The sequence below is a fragment of the Natrix helvetica genome (assembly GCF_964273705.1).
Source record: "Natrix helvetica genome assembly, chromosome: 2".
In the NCBI taxonomy this organism is placed as follows: Eukaryota; Metazoa; Chordata; class Lepidosauria; order Squamata; family Natricidae; genus Natrix; species Natrix helvetica.
In genome coordinates this window covers 36,607,864-36,622,047 of record NC_138552.1, presented here as the reverse complement: position 1 = coordinate 36,622,047, position 14,184 = coordinate 36,607,864, and the positions used below count along the sequence as shown (strand labels likewise).

Genomic DNA, 14,184 nt, shown 5'->3' with positions numbered 1-14,184 from the left:
AAAACCAGTTTGGGCTTTGACTTCTCCATGGCTTTCTGTCTGAAATTAAAGAACCTACAGGCTCCATGTGCCTCTGACTCTTTTTTGAGCCCCCTCAAAAAAAAAGAACAAAATTAAAAATACTTTTTAAGCCTTACTAATTTGTGCACTTAAAAAAGAGAGCACAAACAATGTATTCTAAATTAAGACTTACATATTCAAAAGGTTCTATTTATGTGAGACTAAAATATTATTATTTTACCATTATGCCCTTGGATACTGAAAATAATAAACAAAATTCAAGATTAGTGTTGAAATACTTGATTTACTCAAACTAACTAAGAATTTAAACATTTTTTTCCACAAATTTATATCCTTGGTGGTACATCCCCTAGAGAAGGACATCTCCTAACCAATAAAAGAGGCACTTCTTTTCCTTTGGATTGCATTTATGTTGAGATTATGAATTTGGATAATCTTCATTAGGACTTCTAAATATTTAGATGATGGCACATTTATTCATATTGTTAAACTGGTGGTTAGTTCTTTTTTTTTTTTTGCTTTAAAAATACTTGTATATTGTGGCTTTTCATTCTATTTGCTTCTAGAAATAGTCTATCCTTCATACTTTATATACCTGCTATAAACCCAGCTAGGTGTTATAGTGCACATTTATCTTTTGATCACCTGAAAATTATTAGGCTTCTTGAAAGTCTTGTTTAATTATAGAAGACAGTAAATAATATTTTCAAGCCATTTTAATTATTACATTTACTTCAAATATGATATCTCCTGGCTTTGTAATGTTGTCTTATTAATAGGAGGTGACCTAGATAGTGATTGACTGTCTTTGATATTTATACCTGCTAAATGATGGAATTCAGGATCTCAAATCCTACCAGTGCATGTTCAAATAACTTTGAGATGTCCTACTTTGATATGGAATTGGATGAGCTCAAAGTTCATCAGAAAGTATCTTTTTTTGTGTGAAATTTTTTTATGAGATAAACATTAAAAACATTGGACATAGAATGACATTTCCGGCATAAACATTTCCATAGAGTTTTTGGACCTTACAATTACATTTTATATCCATTACATAGGTATGTGTAGTCAGTCAGATTACCTGTCCATTAATCCCTTCTTTTATCTGATTACTAACTATACAGATACATATCCGATTCCTACCTATCACACAATCTTAATACCATATTTTCCAATTCTTAACTTGTCTGCGTTTTCCTGTCCCGATCTTTTCCCCTCATTTCTAACCATCGGTACACATTTGTCCCAGATTTCGTGATATTCTGTCCCACCCTTGTCTTTGAGCTCTAGAGTTAGTCTGTCCATTTCTGCGTATCTTATTTATTATTTCTTGTTCCAAGGGAGTCTCTCTCTATTTTTCCATTTTTGTGCAAAAACCAGTCTTACCTCCGTTAAAATATGCAGCATTAAATATAATCCAACTTTACCATATTTTTCTTTTGTGATCCCTAATAAAAATAGTTCTGGCCTCAATTCTATCCTTTGATTTAGCATCTCTTCCAAATACTTTTCTATCTGGTGCCAAAAAGCCCTAGCTTTCAGGCATTTCCACTATATATGGTAAAAGGTTCCTAGTGCAACATTACATTTCAAACATCATGGCGATACGTTTTTATTACTTTAATTTTCGGAGTATAAGACGCATCTTTTTCCCTAAAAAAAAAAAAAGGCTGAAAATCTGGGTGTGTCTTATACTCTGAATACAGCATTTTTTTGCCTCCTGAAACCCGCTCTCTTCACCAAAATGGCCATGAATAGCTTGTAGGAGGCTTTCAGAGAGATCCTGGGGGCTGGGGAAGGCAGAAATGAGCAAAAAATGGAACGTTTTTGCTCAATTTTGCCCCCTCCCAGCCCCCAGGAGCACTCTATAAGCTTCCTAATGCATTTTTTTGACAAAAAACAGGCCCGTTTTTGTGAAAAATGGCCCATTTTTTGCTCATTTTTGCCCTCCGCCCCCTCAGGAACACTCTACAAGCCTCCTAAGGGCTATTCATGCCCTTTAAAAAGAACAGGCCCGTTTTCACCGAACAATGGGCCATTTTGGGGAGGTTTGCAGAGTGCAAAAACTTTTTTTTAAATTCGCCTCTTCAAAACCTTGGTGCGTCTTATATTCTGGTGCATTTTATACTCTGAAAAATATGGTAATGTAAGCTAATCTTGTGGGTGGGTTGTGCCACCTATAGAACTTCTTGTATACATTTTCCTTATATGAGGTGGATAAAGTTAACTTTCTCTTTCTCAGAAAGTATCTTGCTGTTCCTACTGGAACTGACACTTTGCCTTCCAGTTATTGCACAGGAAGCCTTCCAATGGGGAAGGTTGTCAGGGTTCCAAATAGTATCCTCTATCAAATAAGAATCCGAGGCTAGAGATTCCTCAAGATTCAAATTTATTAAAGAAGCCATGTATGCACATCTGGGAAAACCCGAATCTGAAAGCTTCCAGGTTTTCCCCACCTAGTTGAAAGGTCAAAACATTGTCCCAGCACCCACATGTCCATCACATGGTCCAATCATCCACTGTCATGAAGGAAGATTCCTCCCATCCACGTCAGAAGTTTTTAATAGATTTTGTATCCCCTATAAATCATGCATTGCAAAGACTGCTTGAAGGTGGGAGAAACCTCTCATGTAATTTCCGGATTCCCTGCATGGATTGCCCTATGACTATGGAGAGGAAACTAAGCATCAGATTGTGAGAACACACGTGAGCGGTTCAACGAGGACACCCAAACTCATTGGTACCCACATTGCAATGAACAAGGACATATATTCAATTTTGCAGTTACTAAGATTGTTGGCCAAGCAGGGACAAAAATAGCCTGGGAAATGATGGAAGCCTGGGAAATGGGCCCCTTGTCAGTCAATATGAGTGCTGATTTACCACTAGCTTACTAGAAACGTAGAAGCCAAGGGCATGGCAGCACAAGGAAACAACAATCAATGACTTACTAGCCAGCCATCAACACCCCAGTTAACAACTAAAAATCACAGCCAGGCATCACCTATACATAGAACAGCTGAGTGCCCACATTCTGGAGCGAGAGAAGCTCCCTGAAGATGGGCTCCAGCATGAGTCCGAAAGCTTGGAAGACTAAAATACACTATTAAGTATAGCTAAATTTGATGTGTTATATGTGATCGATTATATCTAATTGGTTAAGCACTATCAGTTGTACATATACCCTGTTTCCCTGAAAATAAGACCTCCCTGGATAATAAGCCCAATTGGGCTTTTGAGCACATGCACTAAAATAAGCCCTCCCCTGAAAATAAGTCCTCCCTGAAAATATTGCAACACAGCAGCAGCCATGAGGTGACCCCACTCGCCGCCTCCTGTACCTCAAAAATAATAAAACCTCCCTGAAAATAAGCCAAGCGCTTATTTCAGGGGTCAAAAGAAAATAAGACCCTGTCTTATTTTGGGGGAAACACAATATAAATGATATAGAAATGACTAATACTTATGGGCTGATCATGACCACAATAAAAATCTCCTTCTCTTTCTTTCTCCTCTTTTCTTATAAGTGATATAAGAATTACTGTTTACCTTGTAGACACAATAAACACCTAAATGTTTGTTTTTGTTGCAGCTGAAAACCTTCATACAACAGTAGCATTATTGAAAATGAAAGACACAAACCACTCAAAGGAAGAGAGTGTTGGTGACTCATGTTTGACAAATCTTAGTGAAACTGAAGTCTGTGAACCTCTCACTAATTGTTAGTAAGAGCTAATATTTTTAATCACCCACTGCTTAGATATATTTACCATGATTGTTTCAAAATACAAAAATATAAAAAGTCTAATACAATATATAAAGATACTTCCTAGTAGAATTAGATATGTCACTGGTTCTTGCTTCCTGACCATGTTTAAATGTTTCAATCAGGTATGTGCTAATATGAAGTCCTGTAAACTGTGAATGGATTTAGTCAATTCAATGCTTATTATTGCAAAAACTATTGAGAACTATTAATCTGTGACAATGATTGAATGACTTGTATGCCATGTTTATTCGTATGCTTGGAGATTATTTGAAAAAAATTAATCTGGTCTTGAAGTTGTTAGATACTTGTTCTAACTACAGTAGTTTCCACCAAGGTCCTCTGTTCCAGCGGGAACAGAGGTTTAATCCTATTGGTCGAAGGGTCTGACAGTTCCCTATAAAATGGCTGCTGTCAGACTCAACCTCTGCTGGATTGTTCCCACTTGTTGTACTTAATTAAGAGCTGTTGTTACCGTTAAGCCTATGTGGGCCTATCCATTACCCAATCTAACACTTGAAGTCTTACATATATTTTCTGTATTGATAGTGTGATATTGCATTTATTTTTCTGTTACAAAAAGGGCCCTTGCATTTCTGTATTATAGCAATACTCCATTGGGAAAAAAGTAGAACAAAAGTATACTTTTTGATTTTTAACATGAGAATTGAAGCACTAACTTTAAAATTTTTGAAAACAAAGTGAAGTAGGTCTTCAAAACTAAGACCTTCCACATATCTACAATGATGATTGATGGTTCTCCAGTACCAGTTAAAATAAAAGTTCTGTTAGAAAGGAGTTGCACCAATACCAACTGCGTATATGTATGTATGTATGTATGTATGTATGTATGTATGTATGTATGTATATATATATATATATATATATATATATATATATATACATATACATATACATATACATATACATACATACATACATACATACATACATACATACATACTTATTCTTGGTGATTAAACTCAACATTTTATTAAACATTCTTAATGGTACAAAGAAATCTATGAAAAACTGAATAGCAGTATCCCTTAAGACATGGAGAAAATCTCAGGAAAGAAAGGGTTGAAAAAAAAACAAGAAAAAAAGAGCAAGAGAGAGGAATTAAGGTAAGTAAGCAAAGGGAAAATAAAAAAGAAAGCTGAGTGGAATGCTAGAAATAATATGTTAAATCCACCATAATTAAAGAGAGACATACATTTAATTTTTAAATTCTAAGTCATGTTTTTCCTCTTGGCGTTAATCTCTAGGTACAGAACTACACAAGGTAGAGGAAGAAACGTGTAATTCTGACCTGCACGATGAAAATAATGTAGCAGAAATGGATATACTAGACCAGGTACTAAAGTTTCATATGTGCCTTGAATGGCATTATCTAAGCATTAAATTTAGCCCTTTTCCTATTCTCCTTTTTTTGTCTGTACTTTCACTTTATCTAGTCTTTATGCCTTCTCTTCCTCAAAGCTGCCATTAAATAGCTGCTTAATATAATATTTGTGCATGAATTTGCGCCATTTTTGTAAATAGCAAATGTTTTAGATAATTTCCTAGACAGACCAGAAGATGGCAGTACAGTTCCACAAATTTAATGTAATTATATATGTTTGTAGGAAGAAAATGCCAGCTTTTCTGCTTCTGCACAAACGGAGGTAAGATGGTTCTCTTACAGCGATCTATTAATATTCCCTACTCTAAGTTTATTCTGTTTTTAATTCCTGTCTCATCCTCAGTGTTTCCTTTCTTCCTTAGGTTGTGCAGACTATCCAGAATTTAACACGGCTCTTATACAGCATCCAGGTGATTATTGCTTAGTGAATTGAATGGATTTTTAAAAATTGTCCATTCAAACAGCTCACAGCTTTTCTTGTTTTCAAAGAACTGTTAACAGCTTAGCAGTCTCTTGACAAAAATCTTCTCTGAACATTATCCTAGTCTTTGAAAAAAAAGTGTTCATTAACTACAAAGAGTTGGAAACTACTTTACAGTGGATTAGTTATGAGTTTGTCTTTTTCTGTTGTCTTTGTTCTTGGACACCACATTTGAGGGGGGGGGGAAATTAATATAATTTAAATGCCAATGTAGCATTTGTTTTCTCCTAATGTACTTGATTGATTGAACCTGACTGAGGTGATAGGCCCCTGAATTGTCTCTAGCACAAACAGGGGTGGGCTGCTATGGGTTCGCCTGGATTCGGGAGAACCGTAGCTAATGTTATGGGCAGTTTGGAGAACCTCCAAATCCCACCCCTGGCTGGCCCCACCCTGCAGGAATCTCCATACAGCCTGTTTTGGATACAACGTAAGTGCAGGGCCCACGCGGAGGCTCAGCGACTGCGAAAAACGGGCCTCCTGGAAGTTACGATTCCGGCCTCCGGAGCCTGGGGGAGGCAGTTTTCGCACTCCGGAGGATCGAGGAAAGCCTCCAGAGCCTGGGGAGGGTGAAAATGCCCTAACCCTCCCCCTCCCCCCCCACCGTGATGCAGGAGGCCAACTAGGCCACAACCACTCAGCAACCGGGCAGAGAACCTGTTGCTGAAATTTTTGAAGCTCACCCCTGAGCACAACTCTATAATGTCTGAAGTTAGTGGTTTTCCTTGAAAAATGTTCAGAGAACATTCTGAATAGATATTCAACATCATGCATGTATTTATTGTCCATATGAAAATAAAAATATGCAATTAGAGAGAAAACCAATAAAGGAGAATATTTGTAGTGCAGGGTTGAAATGAGGGGTCCTTGGTGCTTTCTGTTTGTTTTCTTGCAGAGGTTTCATTACCCTAACTAGCAGGGAAGTGCGGTCAGGGGAGGCAGGGGAGGCAGAGCCTCACCTCTCTTCATGAAATAATAGTATATAATATTATATACATCCGTCCGGCCGCGCCCAGGAGCTGCGGAGGCAGAAATGTTGTCGGCGCTCCCGGATGACAAAGCCACGAAAGCGACTGGGTCGTTCCCCAGTCGCTTTCGTGCCTTCGTCATCTGGGAGCGCCAACAACATTTCTGCCTCCGCAGCTCCCGGGCGCGGCCGGATGGAGGTAGCCAGAATGGCGCCAAGGCAGTCCGGCGGGCGAGCGACCGAGGATCAGGCTGCCTCGCTCGCTCTTTCGTCCGCCCGGACCACCTCGGCATTGCTGTGGCTACATCCATCTGGCCACGCCCGGGAGCTGCGGAGGCAGAAATGTTGTCGGCGCTCCCGGATGATGAAGCCACAAAAGCGACAGGAGCGCGAAAGCGACAGGAGCGCATGAAATCCAGCAGAGGCAGGAAGGTTCTCGTCGTTCCCCAGTCGCTTTCGTGGCTTCGTCATCCAGGAGCGCCGACAACATTTCTGCCTCCGCAGCTCCCGGGCGCGGCCGGACCGATGTAGCCACAGCAATGCCGAGGTGGTCCGGGCGGACCAAAGAGCGAGCCTCCAGCCGGCCGCACCCGGGAGCTGCGGAGGCAGAAATGTTGTCGGCGCTCCCAGATGACGAAACCACAAAAGCAATATGCAGTCGCGAGGAGCGTGCAAAGTCCAGCAGAGGCAGGAAGGTTCTCGTCATTCCCCAGTCGCTTTCGAGGACTGCGGAGCGCGAGCCGGCGGAGCACGCTCAGGAAGGCGGGGAATGGGATCACGTGTGCTGGAGGCTGAGGCAGCCTGAGCCTCCAGCACACGTGGTCCCATTCCCCGCTTTCCTGATGATGTCACCAACCTCACCAGCCATAAACCTCACCGCACGTCACTGCTAACTAGGTAACATCATCAGTGCCACTAAGAAGTGGTTTTTGCTGTCAAACCATTCTATAAAATGTAATTCAGAGTCATAAAATTAAGCATACTTAAATTCTATCTCATGTGGACAGAAAGAATGATAAAAGATAACCGTGAATCCCCCAAACTTGCAAAATAAAATTATAGATCATCTTTGCTGGCTAAAATGGTGGGTTAATGAACAAACTTTCAGGATCAAAGCTCCCTGTTGGAAGTTTGCGTCTCGGGCATCAAGTCATATTTGAGATCTCTGTTCAAAGCACTTCCTATCTTGGTTAAGAATATATTTATTTCCAAATAAGCCAGAATTTGTAAAGTGTAAGGTATAGTGAGCCAAAAACGACAATGTTAATCATAGGATTAGTGCAGAAAATGAACACATGTTATTATCTGAAAATGGAAACAGTATGTTATATGAATAAAACAACAAACATCGTCTTAGACTTGCATGTGGAATTTTCTTTTTAAGGCTATTATGCATTAAACGTTGTCATTTTATAAAATGAATAGAACAACTGATAGAAATTGTTACTGGATTTTGTTTTGATGAAAAGGCAGCCTTGACTATCCAGGACACTCACATTGAGATCAATAAGCTGCTTCTGCAGGAACACGAAAGATCCAGCTTGAGCCACAGCCCACGGAGCACTTTCTTTCCCGAACAAGAAAAACAGAGAAACATAAAAGAAGAATTTGCAAATATTCATAAACTCAAGCAGCAATTTCAGCAAGAGCAGCAACGATGGCACCGTGAGTGTGAGCAGCAGCAACAGGCGCACGAGACAAGAGAGAGCCAGTTGCTGGAGAAGGAGAAAGAGTGCTGTAGCCAAGAAGAGTTGCTTTGCAAAAACCGTGACGAGCTGGATGGCCAGTGTCAAGATTACCAACAGAACCTAGAGAGACTCCAAGAGAGTCAGAGGATGGTGGAGAAGGAACGGGAAACTGTCAGGTTGCAGCAAAACATTCTACACCACTGGAAACACAACCATCCAAGCAATCTGCCAGCAGTCATCTCATCGGGAAACAACGAGGTATGCAGCATTTCCAAACCTTATTGAACTTGGTGATGGCTCTTCCTCAAGCCCCACCTGAGATAGTCCAGTTTGATGAGCTAATACATGAGACCGAGAAGGAGTAAAGAACCCATTGAGTTTATGGCTGAGATAAGATCTGAGCCACTATCTTATTTATGTAACTCAGAAAAAGAAGAGATAAAGATTGACAGGGAGATTAATAACTTGCGATGAGCGTAATCACTTATGCTGATTTCTTTAAGCTTCCAGTAGTATACTTATACTACTGTTTATTAGACGTACCAAACTCCAGGCATTACCACTGAAAAGCCATTGTATCATTCTGATGGGCAAGTCAGGGTAATCAGGATGTTCTTGGAATTTAAAAGGTGGGAAGGAAGCTGTTGGCAGTGGAGCACCACAGAGGGAAAACAAGGGTGTTATAGTTAGAGTACAGTACTCATACAATAGAGAAATGCATGAAGTCCTCACCCTGAATGTGCCTTTGGGATCTCCTCTATAATATGCAGTGGGAAGTGAGAAGTGCCACTTATGATTATTAGGATTTCTCTGTCCACAGGAAGTGTCATCCAGTGGAATGAAGATAGCAAAATTTGTTTTTTTAGAGTTTTTGTAGTTGATGGACTATAATTTAAGTATCATGCTTTTTCATTTATAGGTGATAATTCTACTTACATAATGTAAGAAACAGGATAATCTCAAAATTAGCTTCTTTTTAAACAGCAGACAAAACATAAAAATGTAGCAACAGTCTAATCTAGTACTTACTTGGAGAAAATTATAGCACATACTTTTTTAAGAGGAAAGAAAAAAGAACTATTCTAAAACATACTTTCTCCCCTTCCTCTCTCCCTTCCTTCATCGGGTGAAATTGTTTAAGTGTTAAATTATTATTTTTTCCACAAATTGTGCCTTGCTTGAACTTGCTACCCTGATCTTGATTTTCATCTTGGCAACAGATGAATAAGATGAAGCTTTTTTTTCCTTTTCTTTTTTGTTCAAAGCTGGTTAATTACTTCAAGATATAGAACGGAGATTTATGGTGGCAGGAAATGATAAAAATTTGGCCTGCTTAGACTTCCTTTTGTATTCTTATGTACAGATAATGGGACCACTTCATTTGGACAGTTTTTGTGGTGAGAATTCAGCCATCATAAAAGAAACCCTAGTACAGATGTCATTAAACCACCTCAACAGATCAAATTCTCTAGCTTGCCAAGACTGTGGGAATACTGTAAATTTAACAGATTCAGAGTTACCAAGGAGAACTGAAAATCAGGCCAACTTCAACATGGATATTTCTTGTCAGCAAACATTCACTGCTGATCTCTCAAAATCAACAGGAGCCCGGCAATATCCTCCTTCCAACACAAATCAATCCGATGCTTGTAACAATCGTAAGTTATGCTTCAATACATATATCTAGTAAACAACATAGTGAAAAAGTAACGTCTGTTTTCTTCTGAGTATTCTTATTTATTGAAATAAATCTTTGAATTTTCTGCTATTAAGAAAGGGGAAGATATGAAAAACACCACTTTTTTAAGATATGAAATTTTGATTTATCTCCCCCCCGCCCAACCAAATCCAGAGACAAAAGAGAAGCAAATATGAAAGTAGCCTATTTTTAAGGTTTGGAATATCTGCTCACCCAATTTCCCTTAGTAGTGCTCTTGTAAACCCATACTACATATCTTAGCTGTGTTTATATAGTAGCAAACCATAGGCTGTGAGGGGGTGGCCTTAGATATTTTTGCTATGTATAGTGTAGTACAAATGAGATATTGTAAATCTGTGTTTGCTATAGCTTTCCAGTCACAAAACAACTTTGGCAACTTGGTTCAAGATGATAAATTCTGTAACCAAATGCAAAGTTGCACATGTAACCACCAAGTCAACTATTCAGATTCAGAAACGTGTATGGAGTGGTTAGAAAGCAGTATTGCAGGCTAACTCTGCCCATAGTCCAGAGTTTGACCTTAAATGGTTCAAAGTTGACTCAGTCTTGCATTCTTCCGAGGTTGGTAAAATAAGGACCCAGATTGTTGGGGGCAATATGCTGATGTTGCAAACTGCTCAGAAAATGCTGTATGGGGCACTATATAAATCTAAATGCTATTGCTATAAGTCAGAGGTAGGTTCCTACTGGTTCGGACCGGTTCGGCCAAATAGGTAGTAACTCGTCCAGATACGTGACTGTACTGGTTCTATCCTGGGCACCGCCATCTTTATTTTCTGTTTTGCACATGCGCAGAACAATCTTCATTGAAAAAAAATTACTCCCCCCCCCCCTCTTTTTTTAATGCTATGTGCATGCCGGTCTCAGAGATGGGCCATTTTTTTGCAAAAAACATAGACGTTTTTGCCTTCCCCCAGCCTCGAGAAGCACTCTGCATGCTTCAGCAGGGCTGTGGGAAGGGAAAAATGTCCCTGTTTTTGTGAAAAACGGGTGAAAAACGGGCCATTTTTTGCAAAACCAGAGGTGTTTTTTGCCTTCCCACAGCCCTGCTGAAGCCTGCAAAGTGTTCCCGAAGGCTGGGGAGAACAAAAACTTTTTTTCTTACCGGATAGTTTTGCAGGTGCTCCCTTAGCTCTGACAAGGCTGGAGGAACACTCCCCCCTGCTTCTCAAAACTTTTTGCCCTTTTGGTGGGCATGGCTTGGGGAGGGGGTCATGTGACTGAGTGTGCGTGAGTGAAGTCAAGTTGGCCATGCCCACTCAGTCACATGCTCCCCCTCTAGCCACGCCCACCAAACTGGTAGTAAAATTTTTTGAAACCCATCCCTGCTATAAGTATGTTGCTATATTTTATTTCTTATATAAGAGCAGTGACAAAATTTTGGAAAAGAGTAAGTTCTTCATTTTTAGCCTAATATTTTTTGAGGAACACAGAATAAAAGTTTGGGTTATATTCAATAGTGTCATTCTTCCACTTGTATTGAATTGAATACTTTGATTAAATTTATTCAAACCATAATATAAGCTATGAATAAGCACGACCATTTCAGTAGGTTAGATCAAGAATGGGATACAGAAATTAGATATTGTTTCAGGGCGTTGTCTTTTTCCTACTCCTTGTCTTTTTCCTACTCCTGAAGAGCCTGAGAAATCCTTCAATAAGTGTGATATTTAGGCCTTAAAAATCTTTGGATTCATGTTGCATTATGTTCTGTGTGCAGTTGTCTTCAGTTACATAACACGGTTTCAAGCATGTAAAATTTTGGGTACAAATCATGAAATAATTCTTCACAATTATATTAGAATTGATTTATTGGAGGTGTTTTTTCTTTTTCTTTTTCACAGTTTTAAATACAACTAAATGTTATTGTTTAAGTGACAGTGTGATGGGTATAATCTTCTCTATATATAAAAGGTAAATACCACTCACTCATCACGAAATCTCCAGAACTGTAAAGCTTACAAACTTGGAATTTGACACGTATGTTCCTCTTGGCTTCTAGGTGCTCTCTAAGAAAGGATTTTTTTTTAAAATGACCATTAGATCATTAGTATTTCCTATACAGTAATTAACATGCTCTGATGGTTAGGAGTTCTACTCCCCCTACTCAACTGAAAAGAACTCTGTTCCAACTGCCAGTTGCCTTATATTAATACTCTCTGATGCTAAGGAGTTAGACATTCTACTCTCCCTCCCCACCTGAAAAGAACTCTGTTCCAATTACCAGTTGCCTCACATTTCGTTACTCAGTTCAAACTGGCAGATGTTCCACTCTTTCATTCAGGAGCGGTCTGGGGCTCCTTACAGTACTAAACATTGGTAGCTCACCAAAATGTCTCTGCCTTCCACCTATGGAACTGCTTCCAGACTCTATGCAGTGTGAGCAATGTTCCTTTATGTGTTTCAGTCACCGACCACTGAGCCAACGGATTGTGAACTGAATTTCTCCTGCATAGCCCGATCACATAGTTTCATCGCGAAGCACGGGTATCCAGCTAGTAATTATATATTCCACTGGATTCCTGTTTTATTTCTAGAAAGTTACAGTGAATGTATGATCAGAACAGATTAAAATAATTTTAGATATCTTACAGACTTTTATTTAGATTTGATGTTTATAAGGACATCAAATCTAAAAGTGTCGTATGTATACACAGTATCAAACGATTTAGCAAGGAAAATAAAATAATGAGATTATATAAATTTAAAATTGGTAATGCTTGTCAGATTTTACAGAGTACAGAATATGTTCTACTGCGTAGTCTCATAAATATTCTGTCTTCCCCAGATATATTAGTCCAGAAAAACCTATAAGAAAATGAAAATATTTACAGGTGGGGGAAGTTTATTTGCTCCTTTATATGCATATATAGATTTGGACTACAAGGTGTTTAATTGAGAATCTAAAGGTTGCTTTTCGCATAATTGGTAATTGTTGGTTCAAGTGCATATGTTTTACAAATGGCCTTGAGGCAAGTTCCCACAAGTGGCAAAACTCAATACTAGATATTACAGGCTTTGTAACAACAGGCCTGTCACTTAACTTAAAAGCAGGAAGAAAATGATTGAAAGACATTACATTCATGCTAAGCTAATCATTGCCTTATTTTATGTAATATCCAATTGTTTGATTAATTAGAATAGGAGGGAAATGAAAGTTTACATCACTGGGTTTAAAATGTTCTATTCAATCAAGTCCAGTTAAATGTTCAATAGGGTGACTGGATATTTAATAAAGACAGTTACAGGAAATTGTATAGGTTATGTATAGTTAAGCAAAGTGGAAACTGACATTTTTAAATTGTTAAAGGAATAGCTCTTGAAGTACAATAAGTATAATAGCTATTTATTATAAATGGCACATTCGTCTTTTATAAATAAATAAATTCATGAATGCAGAGCTAAATTTAGTCTCCTAGGAATATTTTTAATAGGATCCTAAATTTGAATGTCTGAGTAGTAGTCTCTCACTTTTCCCTTTTTCTTATACATGCACCTAAGTAAGTGGTGAGGTAACATAAGTTTTTATTCATGTTAGCAAGCAATTATAAATAGAGTAAAATGTAGCACTTGAAAGAAAAATCAAACTGAAATCCTGAAATCAATCAATTCAAATCTTCCACACTTTGGACTGGAAATACTTTTGGTTATAGATAATTCAAAACATAATTGACAGTGAATCCCTTGCATGATTTATAAAAATGCTTGAATGTGCTCATATTGAAATGTGGTCAACTTTAGAATAGGAGAGGGGGAAAACTGGTGGCACCACAAAACTTTATTTCAGAAATGGGCAACAATTGAAAGACTTCAACTAGAAGTTGGCACAGTAGAAACTTTTATATTTCTTTTTGGTCTCGGTAGCTCTTGGGCTACGTTCTGTAGCTGGTGTTTGCGTGCATGGGAGTGCCAGAAACCGGAAGAGCAGCTCCCTGGTGCATATGCGCACACTGGCCATCGGGTCTTCACATATGCATGCAGGTCAAAAACCAAAAGACCAGGTGACTGGTGTGCATGCACATGCTGGAAACCAGAAATGGAGCTTCTCGGCACCGTGCATAACTACTGGGGAACTGCTCTTCTGGGGATTTCTGCCGGCTTTACTGCTGGTTCGGTGCACACGCAATTTGCAT

General features: G+C 38.9%; 1 protein-coding gene across 3 annotated transcripts in view; it reads left to right on the top strand.

The window, feature by feature from the left end:
* Positions 1-14,184, top strand: part of ARHGEF28 (Rho guanine nucleotide exchange factor 28) — a 166,591-nt gene that overhangs the window by 137,838 nt on the left and 14,569 nt on the right. For all 3 annotated transcript variants that reach the window (XM_081942975.1, XM_081942976.1, XM_081942977.1), the window contains 6 exons: positions 3,617-3,745; positions 5,059-5,147; positions 5,419-5,457; positions 5,558-5,605; positions 8,113-8,589; positions 9,695-9,989. In XM_081942975.1, the coding sequence (XP_081799101.1) occupies positions 3,617-3,745; positions 5,059-5,147; positions 5,419-5,457; positions 5,558-5,605; positions 8,113-8,589; positions 9,695-9,989 (1,077 nt within the window). The remainder of the gene's footprint in view (positions 1-3,616; positions 3,746-5,058; positions 5,148-5,418; positions 5,458-5,557; positions 5,606-8,112; positions 8,590-9,694; positions 9,990-14,184) is intronic.